Genomic DNA, 24,056 nt, shown 5'->3' with positions numbered 1-24,056 from the left:
TGACCCTATTGTCATGGTCAGGCCATTTCTTGGTCAGGTTTAGGTTCACAGCTGCTTCTACCCTACACAGGAGCGGTGGGCCTATTAAAATGGCTCAGCCCCAGGGGCTGATGAAATCTGATAGATCCCAAGGGCCTTCATGGAATTTCCAGCTGGCATGGCTGACACTCCTGAAGACACTGAAGTCAATTTGTGAGACACAGATATGGATGGTTGACACGATCACTACCCAAGTATGCTCTTCTACTGTGCATAGCCCAGTCTGTTCCCTGGTTTACCAGTGGTGATGAAACAGGTAGATAGATGGCTTGAATGCAAGTGATTGAAAACTTGATGCAAACATGACCAAAAATGGGTTAGGGTGCATTATCATGCTTACTATGCAGTAGAGATGGTGGCAAAGAAGCAACACTTCTCTAGGCTGACTGCACCCTCAGGGAATCCAAAGGTACTATAGTGACTTCTTTAATTTATAGGCTGCCCTGTAACAGTAGTTGTCTGGATGATTTGCAGGAATAAAATGTGATAGTACTCCTAGTATGTGAATATCAACCCAAAGCATTAACATAGCCATTCCAAACCCACACTACTCGTAGTGTACTGAACTGGTTTAGGCTTTATGTAAAATGTCAGTGTAGTCAAAATAAACTAGAGTGTAGGCTGCAACAGGAGAGAAGACAGTACATAAAGTTAGCAAACATATCAAATCAAGAAGGCAAAATGCTAGTGTGAAGTACTTGCAAACAGTATGACAAAATTTGTTAGATTGGGAATGTGGCCATGCTGGCTAAGAATAATGGGAGTTGTAGTCCCAACACATTTGGAGGGCTCCAGGATGCGGGAAAAACTGGAATGTGTTATACACACACACACAGATTTGTTTGCAAATATTGAATCAGCTGGAAGTATTATGAAGGGCAGCCATCAGAATCACAATGGGGGCATCTATAAGGACAAGCTCTACCTGAATGGTCCTACCCCTCTGCTTCTCAAGCCTTGGAGCTACAGGAAAGAATGACGGAGATGGCAAGTCCTAGTACCAACAGAGATCCCTGTCAAGTCAATCACATTCACAGTAATTAAGAAAAATCCTTTAAGCCAATCTCCCATGAGTATGAGGTAGACAGCTGACATTTTGACTACTGCTTTAAAAAGTACAAAAAAACCTATGCAAGGTCACTAATTAAGCTGAGTCCTATATTTGTCTTTCCATATACAATCGGTAAGCTAATTCAAAGAGAAGCTTGCAAGAGATTCATTATAGATTTTTCTGTCATGGGCTTGAATGGAAAGTAGCCTTTCTAAAGGCTATTTATAATTTCCAGCTAGAGAGAGAGCGTGCACTCACACATACACACCACAGCCTTGAGGTCTCTCATACAAGGGCGAAAAGGTAGCTTGAATATCACAGAAGAATGAACAACAGTTCAACAAAGCAACTGTCACCTCTTACTTTCCTTTGTAACTAGGAACAATGCTTACTTTTCACTATTTCCTCCAGGCAGCATGCCAGCCTACCTGACAGACACAGGTTCAATCCATTTGGAGGATCAGAAACTAGCAACAGGCTCATGTGCTCCAACCACCCATCTTACATGTTCCTTCCACCTCAGTTTTGTGCATCCCATTAAATATACTTTGCCATGATGCTCAAATCGGCATCACGATGGCTGGTGCTTTCCCTCAAAACCCAAACATTATGTGGACACTTTGGAGCCATGGGGAAAGAACAGGGAATGGTATTTTAGGAATATATATGGAAAACCAAAATATATGCAATACAACTTAACATAGTGGCTGCTTAAGTCAGAGTCATTCTTCTATATGCTGTAAGATCAGGGCCAGCCCTTGGGTTCACATTCCTCTTCTCTCATCCACCCTAAAGTCTAAACCAGGAGATCCCACATTTATTTCATCACATCAAAACTCTACGTGCAGTTAAGGATGAGGTGGCAGCAAACGACCCCAAGGCAACTTCCAATCTGATAGTACGTAGAGTTGAGATCAGGAGAGTTCTTCTAAATAACATCCTAAACTTTGTCAGTTTAAGAACGTGAAATAGATTGCAACTTACTACATGAAACAACATTACACGAAACAACAACAACATTACTGGCAGATCAAATTTTCCTTCATCAGGACTGTTCTGAAGCGTCTTGCAACCCTCTGGAGCAGATTTTGGGGGGGGGGGGCTGCAGAAGGGAAAAGGGGAAGGGAAACCCCCATTGTGCAAACAGAAGTTCGCTCGCATAATGCTGGATTTCGCCCCATGGTACCTAAGTATCTTCTTACTTGCTTGCAAATAAGAAAAAAACAAATAAAAATGAAACCATCAACCCAACAGGAAACAAAAATGAAGATTATCTAAACAAAGAATTAGCAGAGAAGCTTCCATATTATTATGCAAAAAACAGATGAAAACATGCTCCTATGAAAAAGCTCAGAAATGAATACCCCATAATGCAATTAACATAATTTCACTCAACATTCTGAAAATAATTACTCCCATGAGAGTAGCTTTATTCTTTGACTTTATGGGGAAAACATACCAGAAACTGATTTTCCAAAATGTTTCTTTCTTTCCCACCCTGCCCACAGACTCTTCTAACATAAGTAGCTGACCACTAGAGATGGACAAGGCCTCTAAGGCTCTCCCTAGATTGGATCAGGATCTTTCTGGGCTTCAAGAAAAAAAAATCTTGGAAAATTCAGAAAATTCCTAAGCCACTCAGAACTCAGAAAACTGCTGCCTTGTTCCCTGTCTGTCCCCATCACCCACTCAAACCCTCAAAACCATCCCTGCCACCCACACAAATGTGCTATTCTCTTCCCTTGTTGTTGGAAGTGGTGTGGGAGCAGCAAGGGCAGTTGTAGAGGAGGCAAAAGGGAGTATTTTATCTTTCCTGACTCCCTCTGCCCTTTCCACCACACAGACTAGAAAAAAATAATAAAACCCCCTTCATTAACTCTTTCCTGGACTTGAAGCTTGCCTACTCCTTCAGTAACCCATCACTTCCCAGAGTTCTTGCATTAGTTCCCTTTAGTCTGATAAAATAGCGATGTCACACATGAATGATTTTACTGTGACCTACGTCCAGGGGTGAGGAATTGCCAACCCATGGTGCATCTCCCTACAGTCCATGGCCTCACCTTAGTTCCATGGCTTTTCCTTTGTTGGCTTCTATAGACCTTTCCAGGAATGCTTACTGCTTATTCACCCATGATGGGAAAGTGGCAGAACCTTTGTAGTCCTGGCCTTGATCAGTCTGTAGAGAGCAAGGAGACTGACTTCCTCAAAAGACACCACATTGCAGAGAGGTGGAGAGAGAGAGAGCCCTCTAAAAATTTCATATGGAGGGAAGTTGGGAGACAGAGAAGCAGGAAAAAAAAGAGAAAACACAGCTGTCTTACAGAGAGAAAGCTATCTGCAAATTTCATGTGCAGGGAAGGGCTGGTCTATTCACAACCAGCATGCAGCCTCCAAAAGTTTACCCCCAAAGGATTATGGCCCTCAACAGAAAAAAAGTTTCTCCACCCATTCTAGTCCTTCATTATTTTTGAGAAGCAACAGGGCAATACAGCTGCCAGCTCAAAGTTACATTGGAAGAGTATTTATCCACCTGGGCATATCATAACATGCAATTTCATCTTCTGTCTTGACAAGCCTTCAAAGATTGCTGCCTAATAAAGTACACTTTCCGAACCAGACAGGGCATACCAGATCTGTGATACAGTACCATACCCAAATACGTTAGAATGAAAGCTACACCTTTTTAGGCCCTCATATGCCCTCTGGAATAACTCTAAAAAGAAAACATTTGTTAACATGTCAGACTATAACCTGAAATTGATTGCAGCAGTTTGGTTTAAATTCAAGTTCCAGCAAGTACAAGACATCTTTTAAAAAGATTGTTTATAAATAATTTGAGAGCTATTTTGTACCATTAAACCATAGAATAATTGCTTAAACGGGGAAAGTCCCTAGAAATCAAAGACCTGTGAAAATAGACATGATGTCCATGTATTAATGGGCTACACATTTGCAAGTATGAACAAAATCCTCATGCTGGTTTAATACACAATTTGTAGCTGTAAATCTGTTTCAGGTTCTGATAGAACATGTATGCCCAGCTCATAACTTGCATGTCAATTGCATTGACTTCTAGTTGGAGAAAACTATTCAAAGAGCAATAAAGCTCAGGAACGCTAGTTGCTTGCTTGCTTGCTTGCTTTCTTTCTTTCTTTCTTTCTTTCTTTCTTTCTTTAACTCAGACCTTTTATTTAGGCACACTTCACTTTGTTGCACATGTAATATGCGTACTTGAATGGCCTTTCTTCTTCTTTTTGGCAGATCAGCTCACATCGGGACCTCAGCTTTTCTGTGCCATATAACAAACAATATAACTGAAAGAAATAGCACAAATCATCCTTCAGTTAGAAAAATAAATGACTAGAACCAAGTAATTATTAAACCACATGACTAGAAATGGCATTTGTAATTTTCTAACAGACAAAGCAAGCAGGAATGCATGGCAAACATACTATGAAGCACAGGTCAAATTTGCTAGTGTCACAGATTGGCCAATATGCTACAGAAATTCTTTGCATAAGCACACAAATAAAACAAAATTGGAAAACATCAAAAATGATCCAATGGAATAAAGAGATGAAGTCTCTGGATGCTGAAAAATATATATGTGGTTTTATTCCAAGAAGTATCCCTATATATTTTGGCTGTGAGTATGGAACTTCTTCAAGAATTAGTTTTGAGCAAATGTCAGGACACAATTATTTTTTTAAAGCTCTGAATGTGACCAGGCAGGGGACTTGGCAGCAGACAAGTCCCCTAGGTTATGTGCCAGAGCTGGCCAGAGGACTGATGGGGAAGCAGGAGAACAGTCCACATTAAGCTCAATCATCTGTCGGGCTCACCGCAGGTTGTTCCAAAGACAACCCACATTGTGCAGCTTATTTCACAGGGTGGGTTGTCATGTTATGCAGGCTCAACCAATGTAGGCACCAGGCAAACCTCTTTAAGGGGTTCATTCCCATAAGTGGCGTGCCACCACTGAGAAGGCCCTCTCTCTTGTAGCCACCTGTCTAGCTTCCTTGAAAGGGGCACCCGGAAGAGGGCCCCTGAAGATGACCTAACTGTCTGAGCAGGTACACGTTGGAGGAGACGTTCCTTTAGATACTCCAGTCCAAAGTCAACACCAACGCTTTGATTTTGGCTCAGAAATGGAGTCTGCTTCTTAGACAGTCCAGTTCCTTAACAATATTGTGCCTTGGCTGTAGCTGTCAATGCCTGTCCAAGCTGAACTACTCTATTGCTGCCTTGCACTACTATTTTTGGAGTTTTATACAAAGATAGGAGCATCCAAGTGATCCCAGACATGCAAAGAAGTGATGGCAAGCACTTACTTACTGGTTCATTTGAATATATTTGAAAGATCAGCTGTGAGGCAAGTTCAACAGTGGGGAGGTTAGAAAAAAAACTTTGCTTGGAAGCCAAGTGATACTGTGCCTTCTAATGGACAGCCTTCTATGGTCTGAAAATCCATGATGCAGCAACCTCACTGAAGCTAAGCAGATCAGTTCGTGGATGGGAGATCACCTGAGAACTCTATGTCCACCATCTTTAGTACATCATGGAAGAAAGATAATCTAACAGTGCAATCCTCTGTACATCTATTTGGAAGTAAATCCCATTGAGTTCAATTACTCTGAGGTATGTGCATATAGGATTGCAGACTATATGTAGTAAATAAGAAGTGGGGCCTTCCAGATGTTGTTTGACCACAACTGCCATCATCTCTGTCCACTGGCCATGCTGGCTGACACTGTTGGGAGTTGGAGTTTTGTGTTAATCGGAAAGAGAGGCAGAATTTATTATTAGCCTTTTCTATCCATGGGTTGCTGTTAACAGTAGCTTCTACTCATTAATGGCAAACTTATTGGTGTTATTCTAAAAATTAATATTCTGTTTGTTGTCTCCTCAGATTGCTTGCAGAATTCTTGTTTGATTCTCCCCAACCCCAAACAACTTTTTGAGAGCAAGTACCCAGAGATGAAATCCATATATCAGCTTAGGCTGCATTAACAGGTACTTTATACTCTCTTTTCTTATTTATACACTCATTTTTTCCTTCAACTTACAAAAAGGATTTAGACAGAAGTGATATGAATTATGAAAACCTTTTCTTTTTGAATGAAATGGTAAAATGCTTTACCGTTCCAAGCCAACAGAAGCATTAATGGCTTCTCAGAAATAAATAAAATGCTCTCAAAAATACCTGCTGAGCTTGCAGCCTTCTATTAACACTTGACTGAAATAATGCAACTGTTAAAATGTTCAGTTTTGAGATTGAGTAGTTAACCTCAAACACTGACCACCATACTTCAGTTTTCTTTATAGAGTTTAGCATGAGAGCCTGAACAGAGACAGGGCTGTAACCACCATGACTCATTCAAGGAATTTTCAGTTGTTCTGCAGGGCAGAATCCTAGTAGTTTTGTGCCCCAAACTTGGAGGCTTATGAGCTCCAATCATCGCCTCTGCTGCCCCTCCCACTCTGCATTTTAGCTAGAAAAGCTTTTCCCTGTCTGTGGGGTGTGTTGGAGGGGGGAAGGAGGCTGGAGAGGCCTTGAGATAGCTTGTATCCCAACCTCCCCAGTCCCTTTCCCTCCCCGCCCACTGGAACCTCCCCTCTTCCCCCTCTCCGAGGTTGCTGTTGCAACCTCCAAGAAGCAGCAGGCATGGCTTTCTCTGTGCGAGGGGGAGGGGAGCACTGTCTCCGACCTCGGCTCTGGGAAGTGGAAGTATCCTTTGGCCCACCAGTTGCTGTCTAGGAGCCATAGGATTGCTTCCTTAAAAACATAAGAATGTAAGAACAGCCATGCTGAATCGAAACAAAGCTCTGTCTAGTCCAACATTCTGTTCAAACAGTGGCCAAACAGATGCTTGTGGGAAGCCCACAAGTAGGGCATGAGTACAACATCACCACCCCGCTTGTTATCAATTTGTCACCAATGATCCATGAAGTTATGTGTATTTGCAATGAAGCAAGAAAATGAAATGGCTGTTCAGAAGGAAATTAATAACAGAATAATCGGGTGGGGTGTGTGTGTCAAACAATGCAGCAGTAAATAGCATCTTGATGTTAGGATCAGCCGTCATTTGGGATCAGCAGTCAAATCACAGTCCTTCTGTGACTGGAGCCCTGCCCCTTTGAGCTACTGCAGCTCTTGGAAAAATGCTCCTCCTTCATATTCAGCAGCTTCACTGGCTCTTGGCTTTGCTCCACATTTAGTCAGTCATTGGCTTTTGCTGTACCTAAATAAAATTATCTCTTCCTCTTCTACTATATGCAACAATGCACCTCATGGGTGCAGCACACAGACACCATTATTATCTCTGTCTTAGCCTGTTTCTGTTCCACTTACTGATCATGTAAACTTTCCCTTAGCTCCTTGGTCCTATTAATTCCTCTACCTGCTCCTCTCTCCATACCTGCCTGGGAACAAACCTTAACCTGACCCCTAGATTTTGTTATTTTCTCATTCCTTGGTTAGATTCTTTGGATCAAACCATTCCCTGAAAAACCATCACTGCAGGACAAGTGTTGATTAATTTGTAGGTTGTATTCACACATGCTGCTGATCAAAAGCAGCAAGAATTAAGAGAAGAGCAGGGTGTTATGGCACCTTTCACAACTGGAAAGTGTAGCACATCACAGGACCCTAACCGGACAGCGTGGGCCCCTGCAAGACCCCTGCATAGGCCTGCAACTCCCCCAAGTTAGTTGTGCATAATAGCTAGTAGGCAGTGCAGAAAATAGCGAATGAGTAGGCAATCCATCTTCAGGATTTTTCAAGTGGGCTGACATGCCCTCAGTAAAGGACGCTGTATTTTCAGTTAGGTTCTCTGGTTCAGAGAAGGAACAGATGCGAGGGGCAGGGTGGGGTGGAATGGAGAGGAGTGACAGCAGGTGTTGCAGGATAGAGTTATGTATCCACAGCCTGACCCACATCTCTTAAGCTAGCCTGCTGTCCTTAGATGCAACGGAGAATGCCGTTTCATCACCAGTGTTGAAGGAAGGTTCAATTGCCAGTCCTGTCAGCATTTATATGTGGAGGGGGAGGGCAGCAAAATCTCTTGGGATGGCCCTTTCCAGAGACATCATGCAGGAGTTAGATGAACTTCAAAACTCAGCTAATACCTATGTTTAAAACAGACAATTATGAAAGTGCCTTACCACATACCCCAAACCACAGTAGCTTGTTTTAATCCCAGGCATGTGTCAGGCACCATTTTCTTAATTGCCCACCAAGTAATTCCTATTTCTTGTCATGTTGTCCAAACCCAGGAACATAGTGTGAGAGGGAAACAACCCTACAACAGGTTTGGACAACATGATAAGCTCCACCTGAGCAGGGAATTAGGGAAATGGCACCTGTCATGTGCCAGCACATTGTTGTTGTTGTTGTTGTTCAGTCGTTCAGTCGTGTCCGACTCTTCGTGACCCCATGGACCATAGCACGCCAGGCCTTCCTGTCCTGCGCTCTCTCCCGGAGCGTGCTCAAGTTCATATTCATTGCACCCGTGATGCTATCTAGCCATCTCATCCTCTGCCGTCCCCTTCTCCTTTTGCCTTCAGTCTTTCCCAGCATCAGGATCTTTTCCAGGGAGTTTTCTCTTCGCATTAGGTGGCCAAAATATTGGAGCTTCAGCTTCATTATCTGTCCTTCCAATGAGCACTCAGGGTTGATTTCCTTTAGGATGGACTGATTTGACCTCCTTGCAGTCCAGGGGACTCATAAGAGTCTTCTCCAGCACCACAGTTCGAAAGCATCAATTCTTCGGCGCTCAGCCTTCCTTATAGTCCAGTTCTCACAGCCATACATTACTACTGGGAAAACCATAGCTTTGATTAGACGGACCTTTGTTGGCAAGGTGATGTCTCTGCTTCTTACTATGCTGTCTAGGTTGGCCATAGCTTTCCTCCCAAGGAGCAAGCGTCTTTTAATTTCATGGCTACAGTCACCGTCTGCGGTGATCTTGGAGCCCAAGAAAGTAAAATCTGTCACTGCTTCCATTTCTTCCCCTTCTATATGCCAGGAAGTGATGGGGCCAGATGCCATGATCTTAGTTTTTTTAATGTTGAGTTTCAAACCAGCTTTTGCACTCTCCTCTTTCACCCTCAACAAGAGGCTCTTGAGATCCTCTTCGCTTTCTGCCATTAGGGTGGTATCGTCTGCATATCGGAGGTGTGCCAGCACATGCCAGTGATTAAAACAAACCACGGTGGTTCACTGAAGCCTTGTCTGTGCGAACTGGCCCACTGTTTTTCAGAACAATGGAAAAGACTGTGGAGCACTCTACACACTAAAAGCATTATAGAAAGGATCAGTAAATATATTATTGAATTGTTCTAATCATATGCTGAAGACAGGCTTTTGGAAAAAGCTGACTGTGAGCTGTCTAGTAATAGAAGCAGTGTAACTTCAGAGCAACTAGCTTATGCAAGATCACATCCTTCTCTTGGGTGAAAGAGACCTCCCTTCCTATTCCTCAGCATAAGTCATACAAGATCCTCTACTTGGTTCTGTTGACAGTAAACCACTTCTTGAGTTATAAAATCACACAGTGTTCATTGGTATTATGTTACTACATTCGAATTGAATCTGCAAGGCCTCTGATCAAATATTACTACAGCCACAAAAACTCAGTTGCTGGCCTTCAGCAAGTCATTAATCCATACCAAAAGCCTATTATTCATCAGCTTCAGTTCCCATTCCATAAAATTAGATAATTTAATTGCTTCATAGGAATGTTATTTTCAAAGAAGCATTGCAAAGCACTGAGCTCTCTGAAATGTGAAGTACGTAACATGAATGGAAATTCGCAGTGTCATATGTCACGGGACATAACGGGCTAAAAAGCTTTGAGGAAATTACTTAGCTAAATATGTCAAATCACCAGGCAGCTGATTTGATACACCATTCAATAAAAAGAAGGCACTGCTTTTTAAGCGGGAAGAGTCAAGATCATTTCTTCATCAGACCTTTATTCATTTTCTTTAAAATTTAGCTTTTAGCTAGTATTTCTTCTCTACAAACCCATAAACATGAAGAGAAGGTAGAATAAAAAATGAGTCCCTTTTAATTCTGCTATTTAGAAGCCCTGCTTTTTTATTTGCTGAATATTTCCAAACTTGATTCTCTCTCCTGCAGCAGCTAAAATATAAATTACATCTCTTATTTTGCATTACTGTAATGCACTTCTTTCCAAACTACATGTTACACAAGAAAACTATGGCTGGATGTACTAATTGTTCTTAATGAAATACAACAATAGGGTGTTGCTAATTTGATTGAAGAAGTAGTTCTGGAAAATGGCTGTCTAAACCTTCTCGGGCAGGTTTGCACATCACACTCAGCTACCCTGCAAATAAGCCATGGTCGGTGATTGTTCACAGAACAACCCACGGTATGCCTGACTATGATCAGGCTTTTCATGGCTTGTCTTCCGTTCCTTCCTCCTCAGTCCTCCATCTGGCTCCGGCATGTATCCCAGGTGTCTTTGTGGCAGAACCTGTCTTGTCTTCTCATCCTGGTCTCCTCTCCATTCTGATTACTACCCCTTTTCATTCCCTGGCTTGCTTTTGGGGAGGGGGGTGTTTCAGGAGTACACAAATGGGGACATATTCCCCCCCCCCGTTCTTTCGCAAGTATGCAAGAGCGCATTTAACCTGTCTGATATATATTGCCATGCCTTGTCAATTTCCTTGTATGTTTCAGCTGTCAACGGAGCGCAGAAGTGAGAGAGGTAGATGCACCAAAAGGGGGGGGGGCACACAATATCTCCCACTTGTCTCCCCCCTTTTGTACACCTACTTCTCTCACTTCAGTGCTTCCTTTGACAGCTGAAACGTACAATGAAATTGACACAGCAAGGCTATACAGACTGGACAGGAGAAAGTGCACTCCTGCACACTTGAGACGGAATAGGGAACAAAAAATAATTCAAAAAAATATGTACACATTTGCATATTCATGGAGCACTGATGGTTTTGTTGTTGTTGTTTTTAAGGTGGCAAACAAGTGATGGTCCCTCCAAAGTGCCATCTGGGCATTGCTGGAGAGGCAGTCACTGGTGAGGGAGGCTGGAGGCGACACTCATGAAGAGCAGCACTGGCTTTTTTGCCGCTCTTGCCAAGCGGCTCTGTAGCCAATCCCAGCAACCCACGATAAAACCACTCTCTTGGGTTTGAATGACATGACAACCCACCATGGATGTGAACGACCTTACAACCAGCCAGGGTGACTTATTCATGAAAATCAAGCCACTCCGTGGAGAACACACTGGGTTCAGATGACATGACAACTAACCACAGCTGGCTGCCCATGGTGGGTTATCATGTCGTGCGAACCCAGTCAATGTGTAGTTTGGCCATAGTTCTCCCAACATTTCTTCAGTTCTGAAATCTGCAACCCATCTTGTTATTTCTCCTTCAAAGTTTGATAATATTTCTCCTCTTCTCTCCCATTTGTTGCTGTTGTTGTTCAGTTGTTAAGTCGTGTCCGACTCTTCGTGACCCCATGGACCATAGCACGCCAGGCCTTCCTGTCCTCCGCTCTCTCCCAGAGTGTGCTCAAGTTCATATTCATTGCATCGGTGATGTTATCTAGCCATCTCATCCTCTGCCGTCCCTTTCTCCTTTTGCCTTCAATCTTTCCCAGCATCAGGTTCTTTTCCAGGGAGTCTTCTCTTCGCATTAGGTGGTCAAAATATTTGAGCATCAGCTTCAGTATCTGTCCTTCCAATGAGCACTCAGGGTTCATTTCCTTTAGGATCGACTGATTTGACCTCCTTGCAGTCCAGGGGACTCATAAGAGTCTTCTCCAGCACCACAGTTCGAAAGCATCAATTCTTTGGTGCTCAGCCTTCCTTATAGTCCAGCTCTCACAGCCATACGTTACTACTGGGAAAACCATAGCTTTGATTAGACGGACCTTTGTCGGCAAGGTGATGTCTCTGCTTCTTACTATGCTGTCTAGGTTTGCCATAGCTTTCCTCCCAAGGAGCAAGCGTCTTTTAATTTCATGGCTACAGTCACTGTCTGTGGTGATCTTGGAGCCCAAGAAAACAAAATCTGTCACTGCTTCCATTTCTTCCCCTTCTATATGCCAGGAAGTGATGGGGCCACATGCCATGATCTTAGTTTTTGTAATGTTGAGTTTCAAACCAGCTTTTGCACACTCCACTTTCACCCTCAACAAGAGGCTCTTGGGATTCTCTTCGCTTTCTGCCATTAGAGTGGTATCATCTGCATATATGAGGTTGTTGATAATTCTCCCGGCAATCTTAATTCTGACCTGTGATTCATCCAACCCGGCATTTCTCATGATGTACTCTGCATATAAGTTAAATAAGCAGGGTGACCATATGCAGCCTTGTCGTACTCCTTTCCCAATTTTGAACCAGTCGGTTGTTCCATGTCTGGTTCTTACTGTTGCTTCTTGGCCCTTGTACAGGTTTCTCAGGAGACAGGTAAGGTGGTCTGGTACTCCCATCTCTTTAAGAATTTGCCACAGTTTGTTGTGATCTACACAATCAAAGGCTTTAGCGTAGTCAATGAAGCAGAAATAGAAGTTTTTCTAGAATTCTCTTGCTTTCTCCATGATCCAGCGAATGTTGGCGATTTGATCTCTAGTTCCCCTGCCTCTTCGAAACCCAGCTTGTACTTCCAGTAGTTCTCAGTTCACATACTGCTGAAGCCTAGCTTGTAGGATTTTGAGCATAACCTTGCTGCCATGTGAAATGAGTGCAATCGTGCGGTAGTTTGAACACTCTTTGGCATTGCCCTTCTTTGGAATTGGAATGTAAACTGACCTTTTCCAGTCTTGTGGCCACTGTTGAGTGTTCCAAATTTGTTGGCATATTGAGTGCAGCACTTTAACAGCAGCATCTTTTAGGATTTTAAATAGCTCAGCTGGAATACTGTCATCCCTGCTAGCTTTGTTGTTCTTAATGCTTCCTAAGGCCCACTTGACTTCACTCTCTAGGATGTCCAGCTCAAGTTCAGTGACCGCACCATCAGGGCTTCTCTCCCATTTACTGGCTTCCTTTTCCCTACCACATTCATTTTGAACTCCTGCTTCTTGCTTTCAAGTTCTTACTCACCTCTCTGTCTCTCTGCATGTTTCCATAACACATGTCTCTTCTACTCACTCAGCTCTCTTCTGCATCTCTATCTCTTCATGTTCTCTATTCTGTTCTGTAGAGTGGCCTGCCTTCTGACATAAAGACTTTATATTTAAATAGCTGAATACTCACTTTTTTCCCCAGGTGCCCCATCTGTGATCATTATTTCCTCCATTCCTCTACACTTGTATGTCACACTCCGTTTCTGTAATTGTTAACATTTTATTTAAAGACTTGATTTTATGCATAAACAATCTCCATTTCTTCTCTTTCTATCCCCCAACTATATACCATGTTTGTGTTGTGAGAGTGTGTGCACATATGTGTGTGTGTATACATACACCAATATACCATATAAATGAATGAATGAATAAATAAAAAGAAAATATGTATATGTATAAAAACATAAATACAATAGAATCCTAAGCTATAACGAAAATTCACACAACTGACATCTCCCTCTGGCGTTGTCCAAGTGGCATCGAGACCATGTACATCTCCAAGAATCCATCCCAAACACTTAAACATTTTCCAGATTTCCTCTTCTCATATATGCCAGCTACCCTGAGTCAGCTTGTGTTAGCATTTGTCTCACCAACCTCATGAGCTGGCAGGCAGGAACTTTTAAAAACAAGTTGATGTAAAGCACTTAGTAATGTAATTCTTAGGTGAACAGATAGGAAAAAGTAAAGGAAAAGTGGATTAGGTCACAGTGGGTCTTGCTCTTTAACCAACGACCAAAAACCACACTGCATTCCAGTATTATAAGGAAGTAAAAGTGTGTATGTGAATCCCAGCACAAATGAAGCAACTTATGTAAATAATTTAAGAACTGTTCATATAAGGATTTACATTCAAGTCAGTCCATTGATCCATCTACCATCTATTCTGACGGGTAGCAGAGGAGCAATTAGTCTCTCAGCCCTGCTACATGAAATCTATTAAATGAACATACCCGGTATTGAACCTGGCAGGTCATGCAGAGCAAGTGGGCTGCTACTTAGCTAATGTCCTTTAATCATACACTGGCCCATATAATGTTTCCTTACTGTCAGTCAGAAGACTCCATAGCTATGAAGACCGCCACTGGCAGGTGATTCTGGAAGTTCAAACTACTGGTGGCTCAAATAATCACCTGTCAGACTTCTACTTCTACCACAAGTTTTACCTGCCCATCCTCGGGTAGATGGATTAGACTTCAGGTGCCAGGATCTGCCCATGGGCCTGTGTGAAGCTGAGCACCTACATCCAAGTTTCACAGCCCAGCAGTCAAGAACTAAATAATGCAACTCCTCTCTTACAGTGAACCCAGTAGGGGTGCAGTCAACACTTTGAGAGCGCTAGAGCCGTGTGTGTCTTAAAGGTCCACTACTTATTAAAAAACTTGAGTATGCATCTTAGAAACTCCATTTTAAATCACCTTTTTTTGTATCGCGCCTAGTTAATTTTTGGCACAAGTACAACAATAAAAGGTTACCTAATAGCTACACAGAAATCTTATATAAAGATACAAAAACACCCTCATCACATTTCCAGAGCTCTATGAAGCTTAAAAATTCATTCAACACAAACGAACGCTCAAACTGATCTGTGTCTATGAGGTGCAGTTGTTTAAAAACTAATTCCCTTTATTGATATATTGCTAACATTGGACCAAAAATGTAAGTGGAAAATTCTCAGCACAGACATAAATCTTTGAACTCTACACTTTTATGTATGAAAAGACAGACACATAATTGTGTGCCACTGAATATATCACGCTTGCCAAGAGGAAGAAAAACATCTGAAAATATCACGGGCAGTGTATGGGTATGTGTGTGTGTGGCGGAATCTCTCCGGTCCAGTTCTGTTGTTTTTAATCTACTGTGAACTCAAACACTGGTTAAGTAAGACCTAGGAGTATAACTAATGCAAATATCCATGACCAAATGTAAGCTAAGCCACAGAAAGCTTCACTAAAGAAGATTAATGTAAGAAAGATGAGAGAACCTCAAAGATCAGCCCTGTGAAATTAAGCAGCCTACCTGAAAAATACAGCGACTATGATTTCCTTTGTTTTTAAGTAACATGGAAAGTCTGTAATATTAACACTTTTGCACTCTGAAATGAAATATTTCAGTATCCAACAAATCAGCAAAAGGCTAAAGTATTTACTTTCATCAAAAATATTACAAGGAGTCAAAAGGAACATGCATACTATTGATAAAAGGCAAAAGAAAGAGCAATTAATAAAAAGAAATACTTGATAGTCACGCTGCATATATCACAACATGGACTAGTTCTACTTTACTAATGTGGCTTGGTGCAGTTGAACCATCCTTAAAGCTTCCTGTGATCAACTAAGGCCAGTCTTTCCACAAAATAATAAAATATAAGAATAAAACAATGTAAAATATAAAACAAATTAAAATACCCACTAATGGAAACCACTCTGAAAAACAGCAGGAGAGGACAACAGTGGTAATTAACACCATCCTACATTTGGGAATAATTTACAGTTGCTACAGGTGAGCTGCCCCAGTGTGGACGTTGGAATCCCCCCAAATACCAAATTTTTTGTAGAGATGGTTGAGGTTCCCTGTTGGCAGTCCCCAAGATCTGACTGTGTATATCTGGTGATAGAGCAGCAAGACAGGATAGGGATTCTGTTGGTGTACAGCCCGTCTCTACTAGTTCAGGCAGGGAGACGGTTGGACAACAGAGGTGGGCTTTACACCAACAGAATCCTGTCTTGCTGCTCTATCACCAGGTATGCACAATCAGATCTTGGGGACTGCCAACAGGGTACCTCAATAGGTAGAATCACAGTTGTTGTTCAGTCGTAAAGTCGTGTCCAGCTCTTTGTGACTCCATGGACCATAGCACGCCAGGCCTTCCTGTCCTCTGCTCTCTCCCGTAGTGTGCTCAAGTTCATATTCATTGCATCCGTGATGCTATCTAGCCATCTCTGCTGTCCCCTTCTCCTTTTGACTTCAGTCTTTCCCAGCATCAGGGTCTTTTCCAGTGAGTCTTCTCTTCACATTAGGTGGCCAAAATATTTGAGCATCAGCTTCAGTATCTGTCCTTCCAATGAGCAGTCAGGGTTGATTTCCTTTAGGACTGACTGATTTGACCTCCTTGCAGTCCAGGGGAAACCATAACTTTGATTATACAAACCTTTGTCGGCAAGGTGATGTCTCTGCTTCTTACTATGCTGTCTAGGTTTGCCATAGCTTTCCTCCCAAGGAGCAAGCGTCTTTTAATTTCATGGCTACAGTCATCGTCTGCGGTGATCTTGGAGCCCAAGAAAATAAAATCTGTCACTGCTTCCATTTCTTCCCCTTCTATATGCCAGGAAGTGATGGGGCCACATGACATGATCTTCGTTTTTTTTAATGTTGAGTTTCAAACCAGCTTTTGCACTCTCCACTTTCACCCTCAACAAGAGGCTCTTGAGATCCGCTTCGCTTTCTGCCACTAGGGTGGTATCATTTGCATATCTGAGGTTGTTGATAATTCTCCTCGCAATCTTAATTCTGACCTGTGATTCATCCAACCCGGCATTTCTCATGATGTACTCTGCATATAAGTTAAATAAGCAGGGCGACGATATACAGTCTTGTCGTACTCCTTTGCCAATTTTGAACCAATCGGTTGTTCCATGTCTGGTTCTTACTGTTGCTTCTTGGCCCTGGTACAGGTTTCTCAGGAGACAGGTAAGGTGGTCTGGTACTCCCATCTCTTTAAGAATTTGCCACAGTTTGTTGTGATCCACACAATCAAAGGCTTTAGTGTAGTCAATGAAGCAGAAATAGAAGTTTTTCTGGAATTCTCTTGCTTTGTCCATGATCCAGCGAATGTTGGCGATTTGATCTCTAGTTCCTCTGCCTCTTCGAAACCCAGCATGTACTTCCGATAGTTCTCAGTTCACATACTGCTGAAGCCTAGCTTGTAGGATTTTGAGCATAACCTTGCTGGCATGTGAAATGAGAACTTATCTGCTACTGCACCAGGAAACCTGGCAGCAATAGTAAGATCACAGTGACCCCACTATCTTCATCCAATGAGGTTTCAGTCACACATGACAGGTCAGCTTTTTCATCCAGGATCAAATCCTGGATCACAATGCTATTAAGAACATAAGAAGACCCATGGCAGATCAGACCACAGGCCTATCTAGTCCAGCATTTTGTTGACAAATTGGCCAAACAGCTACCAGTGGGAAGCCCACAAGTAGGACATGAGTGCAATAGCGCCATCCTTCTCCTGATCCCCAGCAACTGGTATATAGAAGCATACTGCTTCTGATACTAGAGGTAGGGATGTACGAAAGTGACTTACCTTTCGCGGATTATGTTGATGGTGGGGGGGAGGCGTTCCATGCCTCCCCCCGGAATCCTGGCCGGGGGGGGGAGGCGCTCCGTTCCTCCCCCCGGAATCCTCGAACGGCCGGCTGTGCTCTGTGGCAGCTCCACGGAGCAGCCGGCCAGGCCTGGCCTGGCCTGGCCAGAGCTGTCTGCAGCCGGATTTCCGGCCACGGAGGGCTCTGGGTAAAAAACAAAACAAAACAAAAAAACAACTGCGTACGCAAATGGCGGCAGCTATGGACACCGCCATTTGCGTTCCTTCTTTTTGGCCGTCTTAATCTACGTAAATATTTACGAAGACTATGATGGCGAAAATCAAGGGGAACACAAATAGCGTAGCATGTGCTATTTGCGTCCCTTTTTCATTCACCGTTTTAGCCTACGTAAATCTTTACGTAGGCTAAAACGGCAAATCAAAAGGGGACGCAAATAGCGCCTGCTACGCTATTTGCGTTCCCCTTGATTTTTGCCGTCATAGTCTATGTAAATATTTACGTAGATTAAGATGGTAAAAAGAAGGAACGCAAATGACGGCAGCCGTAGCCGCCACCATTTGAGTACGTGTTTTGTTTTTTTTTAAACCCACCCCCAACCATGATAGGCTACGTAAAGATTTACGTAACCTATCACTTTTTTTTCTTTTTTTTAAACCTAGCCATGATAGGTTACGTAAATCTTTACGTAGCCTATCACGTCTTTTTTTTTTTCCCCACAAGCCTGGAAATTGTGGCGGTGGCAGCCGTTCGGAAGACCGGCCGCTGCCGCAGCCGCTGCCGCAGCCACCGCCACCAGAGCTGCCGCCACCCGGAAGATCCGCCCCAAGTGAGTCTCATCCCGGGGGGGATCCGCAGGGGGCGGGGGGGTGGCAGGCCATTCCACCATAGATTTCGGGGGGAGATCCATGGCGGAATTCTCTGACATCCCTAGGTAGGACACAGCCATCATGACTAGTAGCCACCGATAGCCTTATCTTCCATGAGTTTGCCTTTCCCATCACTTACTTATCAGTTGTGATCAGAACTACAGACTGAAGTACATTATCATGAAACAATTCAGATGTATTATTTCATACATTCTAGGTGATTTTATGTTATACACTGAAGAAAATAAAGGGCAGAACCCAGTAATTTTCATACCTACCTGCAACATTGAGCTTTTCAGCTGTTCCTGAACTGGGAGTAGCAGTGGCAGTACTGTTTGTGGAGTTTGCACCTGTACCATTAATTACAAGGTTCTCCACTTTAGACTCAAGCTTCCCAATACGCTGTAGGATATTATCCAGAAGGACAGCAAGTGTTTTCTTCAGATCTAAATCAAGAAAGAAAATAAAGTATTACATGGATTATTTATTTATTTCATTTCATTTCTATACCGCGCAACAGCTGAAGCTCTCTGGGTGGTTCACAAAAATTCTATACAGTCAATATTCTGAATTAGGTAAAAGTAACATTACGCAAACTCTTCAAACTTAATCCTCTCTGCCCTGAAGATTCTCAAAGATACTCCCTCCCTCCCTCAATAATGCAAATCTGGCGGTATACCACATATATACATAGTCAATATCTATGACAAAGAGCTGCTTTGTAAGTGAACATATCATGCAAAAAGACATTGCCAGTCCAAGACATTTTGCTTCCTGAAGTAGAACCCTGCTGGGGCCAACTCTTTTAAGTCTTGTTGCACCAATTCCTGCCTTCATGTACTCCCTGTTACCCATCATGCTGCCTGAACCAGGTTACTTCACCCTGCTGCATGGCGGGGCCAGCCTTGCCAAAACTCTACTTTCCATATGCATGATGCTTTCTGGTTGTCAAAGTGTGTGTGTGTGCACGCGTGTGTGCGTGTAGGACCTATTTCAGGTAACAATGTCTCTGAAACAAAGCATCATTGTTTGCCTTAAAAACCAGTCCCTTCAGAGGAAGAACTGTATCAATCCAGTAACACACTTGCTGTTGCCATCTTTTACATTGCAATGCTTATGTGGTTGCATTTGCAAGACACAGCAATGACATTTGTCACTAGCTTACCCAATGTTGATAAAGTAAACGAAATACCAGATGAAGGAGGAAATATTTATCCTATGAAAAAAAAATATCCAGGAAGACATTAGAGATGCTTAGCATTCTATGTATTAGAATACACACACACACACACACACTAGCATTCTAACATAAATTGGAACTTTGTGTGTTGTGCGGTGGTTAGGAGTATTAGTCCCTAGTTCGGATTCTCAGATCAGTCATGAATACACTAGATGGCTTTAAGTATACCACTACTTCTCAGTTTCTGTTTCCCCAACCAATCCTACATGATGAGTTTAAAACATCCGCCTACTTTATATAGCTGTTTTTAAAGATAACTGATATAATCTGAGACATTTGGAGCACTTAAGAAAAAAAGCAGTATTATACAAGTGTGACTACATTTTTCCAACTCCAAATTCAATTCCAAATCCACCACTCATATTTGGAGACTGATCTGAATTGTAATTAGGCACAAAGTAATTTGACATACAGTAATAAAAATCAGTGGCTGGGTTTGCACAACACGATAAGCCACAATGATTCATTTTTCTGAATTAGTCATGATGGTTTATCATGTCATCTGTGAGTTGTTTTCCCCAACCATGGTGGTTTATTTAGCCAAAATAAGCCAAACTAATAACCCAAGATCTGCAGTGAGGTTTATGTTAACCATCATGACTTATCGTGTCATCTGGCGCTCCAGAGTGGCTTAAACAGATTGCCTACAGTGTCGCCTGGCAGGAGCGGGCAAAACTGATGCTGCCACTCTGCTTCTCATGGGCGATCTCTGTTTCCAAGATCTGCCTAGCAACAGATTGCGCTCTCTGCCCATCTCTGCCCTCACCCCTGTGTCAGTGGTGCACTCTGCAAATTTCCAAAGTGTCAAACTCCCATGTTTCCCACGGAGAGACATAGCTGCGCAGAGTTTTAGTTCTGCTTCAGGTGCCTCCCCACAATGGGAACCTGTGTTTGAAATTTTGTCCTGTTCCTGCAAACTTCCAAGGGTTTAGAGCCACCACCCCCTTTTGGTGAGAGAGGGCAGGGGAAAGGCCAGTGCAAGGCAAGGTGGGGAGCACTGTGGGTTGGGTAGGGTAATGGCGGTGGGAGTGCAGGGGGGCAGGGAAAAGCATGCAAATCCATCTGGGGTGGTGAGGAGTGGTGCAGCACTGCTTGGGTGGGCCGAGGGCAATGCTCCTAGAACTAAACTTAGAACTCTTTTAAAATGTGTTCTGTTTGCAACTACTATGTATTCTGGTATATTTAATGTGGGGTGATGGCAGTGGGGATGCAGGTGGGCAGAGGGAAAGAAGGAAGCGTAGAAATCTGGCTGTAAAAATCAAACAAAAATACAATTGGAACAGGAATTACATGAACAGTCCAACAACATGTTTAGGGCAGATTGCCAACTTCTTATAAGAAAAGCAGCCTGGCCTGCTCTTCTGCATCTAAGAGCAGCATGGCATGAATAAATCAACAAACAAATAACTTCTCATCTTGGAGATAATAAGAACTGCTGCTGTTTGCATACCAACATACTGTTAAAGGCACAGCTGCAGTGGCAGGCAGAAAAGTGGCAGGCAGAAAAGCGGCAGGCAGAAAAACTTCCTCAACGTTTGGTCTACAGCGTGAAGGATGTCTTATGAAAAAGCCCTAACATATTTTGTCAAAGGAACAAAAAGCTCTCTAATCAGAGTGGGTGGACGCCGAGAGAAAGTTCTGGTTCTACGGATGGCCACGCTATAGACCACCGCAGCAGTGCGGAGAGAGGCAGGGAGCATCGTGGGTTAGGTGGGGTGATGGCGGTGGGGGTGCAGGTGTGCAAGAGAGAAGGGAAAAGTATGGAAATCCAGCTGGGGACCAGGGCGGTCAGGAGCAGTACACCACAGCTCAGGTGGGCTGCTAGCGGTGGGGGTGCTGGGAAGAGGGTAAGGACTGATGCCAGGGTGAGACTGGTGGCGACAAGGCAGAGACAGAAGACACCGCCTAGCACGCAGCCAGCCAATTGGAGAGAGGAATATGACGTAGCTGCAGTCCGAGGGTCGGCAGGGAACCACATCCAGTACAAAGGAAGCTGGGATACTATCTGATCATGCGAGGGATCACAGTAACTTATTTTCCAAATAAGCTACTGTGAGTAGCTTATAAACCACCATGGCTTAAAGTGACGTAAGAACCCATCCTGTGTGGAGTATGTGTGAGGGAGGAATCTGCTTTATCCTGGAATTGGATGCATTTTTTAAATCCTCTCTCAATCTTCTAGACTTTCAACAAACACAACTTGACTTGACACTTTACAACTTCCCTATAGAAAGCAACCATACAAAACAGCAATTCTGTTGCTGGGGGCGGGGGGGGGGGAGTTAGCAGGTTTCCCAAAGAAGCCAAATTCCTTGCCAGATTCACCACTGCTGAACAGTAAACATGCAGAACAAAGAGCCTTGGCAATTATAGCTAACCAAACCACAAGGCAAACGAAGTGTAAATTTGTGCAGAACATTTTGGGTAGTATCCAATAAGGGCCACGCATGTGTGGCCAGCCCCACAGGGCTCCAGTCTGTGCACAGCCGCGATATCTCACTTCTAGGGACAAGTACCAACCCGAGCGAAAACATGCATTTATAGAAAGGGCAAGTCGCGCTCCTCCTATAAACATGCATTTATAGAAGGGGCAAGTCGGTAACATGCTTTTCACTCCCAAAGCATGATATCAGGGCTATGCACAGACCTGGGCTGGGGGGCTGTGTGCATGACAACTGGGCCCAGCAGGGCTGGCCGCATACCTTCAGCCCCTATTGTATACTACTCTTTATTTTTAAAAAAACAACCTTAGGAAACATACTTGGTTCCATTGCTACACAGGGTCAAGGTAGCAAGCAGGGGAGCAGAACCATATGTTTGGGGGGAGCTGTACTGCCCCGCCCTGCTCCAACTGCAGGCCAGATGGGGTCAGTGGGCATGACCACACCCACTGACATCACATCATCATCTCGCCTATTTTGTCTTTCTCCATGCCGAGAGTTCCATGCCTCTCTCATCACAGAGAAAGAGACTCAGCTGACAATGGGAGGAGCAACTTCTACTCCCAGAGATGACCAGGTCCCTTAGCTTTTGGCAGTGCATCCTGTGTCAAGCCACTCAGGCCGTGCTCATCATGGAGAAAGAGACTCTGCCACCAATCAGAAGAGCCACCATTCCTCCCGGTGTTGGCCCAGTCCCTTGGCTTACCTACATGACATACCTATGGGATTCCTACGTGAGGAGATTCTTCCAGGGAGAAGGACTTGGAGACCATGTCCCGACCCCGGGATGAACTCCAGGAGGTTCCATGGGCTTTATGCGAAACCCTGCAAGCCAGATTAGGGTCCACGGCCAGAGGTTCCACAACCCTGATATAAATGCTTTGCTTTCACGACAGCCATTAGTATCTATATGTCTTAGTGGTGGGTTGTTTTTTTAGTATTAAATTCAGAAAAGATAAACTATTGCTCTTGGTGAAGAGAAAAACAACATATCACCATTCTCTGCATTTGTTCTATTTAAGTGCTAGCCTAATACAAATTCTACTTAGTTTTCTATATACAGTAGAATCACAATACAAGCTAGCATTGCCTTCAGGCTGTCACAGACAAACAGGAGTTAAAGAACAAGGGTTACTTGTTACCTGAACCACAAAGCGATGCAACAGTCAGCTGCCTAGGGGATGGTGACCTCAACCTCTCAAGCAAATGCATTCACAGAAACAGCAGAATCTTATCAGAAAATGAGACAAAGGTGTAATGAAAGCAGCATGGCACCTCAGCATCTCTGGCATCTGTTCTAAAGAGGTGCTTTCATTCCAAACAGTGAAGGAGAAGAAGATACTGAAGCAGCAAATGAATGGTGTAAGCTCTAACTTGTGTGCAAGCCTACTTTAGGGCATCAGAGATCCTCTCCTTTGGCAAGATGAACAGACAAACCAAATGAGATTTCTTAACGATAAGATGGTGATAGAAAATAGAACTACTGTAAGTGGAAACAAGGTGAACAAGTAATTGGCAGCTAGCTTTCCAGAGTCTAAAAAGAGGCAGCTGCCTTCTGGCAAAACAAACAGAAAGGTTAGAAAGTGAAAACCAGCAGTACAGGGAACACACACAGTCACACTGCATTTAAATAGGCATTGTAAACATTCAAGTAATTGAGAAAATTATTGTTTTACAAGAGGAATTTTCCAGAGTATGAATTAACTTTGTGATTCTTTTTCATTCTCTTTATATAAAGTGTTTATCTCTTTCTGTCCCCTAGACCCCTCCCTTTTAAACTTAGGAATAAGCAAACCCTTCACTATAGCAAGGAGAGACAAGAAGGCCTTCTTAAATAAACAATGCAAAGAAATCCAGGAAAACAATAGAATGGGAAAGACTAGAGATCTTTTCAAGAAAATCGGAGATCTCAAGGGAACGTTTTCTGCAAAGATGGGCATGATAAAGGACAAAGAAGGCAG

The 24,056-nt window shown here is 43.2% G+C and overlaps 1 protein-coding gene across 10 annotated transcripts in view; it reads right to left on the bottom strand.

The window, feature by feature from the left end:
* MGAT5 (alpha-1,6-mannosylglycoprotein 6-beta-N-acetylglucosaminyltransferase) overlaps positions 1 to 24,056 on the bottom strand; it is a 197,722-nt gene that overhangs the window by 89,270 nt on the left and 84,396 nt on the right. For all 10 annotated transcript variants that reach the window (XR_014784184.1, XM_084808742.1, XM_084808752.1 and 7 more), the window contains one exon: positions 18,693 to 18,860. Coding sequence is in view for 9 of the 10 variants with exons in the window: in XM_084808742.1 (XP_084664868.1) it covers positions 18,693 to 18,860 (168 nt within the window). In the remaining variant the exon portion in view is untranslated. The remainder of the gene's footprint in view (positions 1 to 18,692; positions 18,861 to 24,056) is intronic.

This window comes from Heloderma suspectum, chromosome 1, assembly GCF_057233095.1.
Source record: "Heloderma suspectum isolate Gila_16-S chromosome 1, 16-S_ref, whole genome shotgun sequence".
NCBI classification, from domain to species: Eukaryota; Metazoa; Chordata; class Lepidosauria; order Squamata; family Helodermatidae; genus Heloderma; species Heloderma suspectum.
This window is presented reverse-complemented; position numbering and strand designations above follow the sequence as displayed.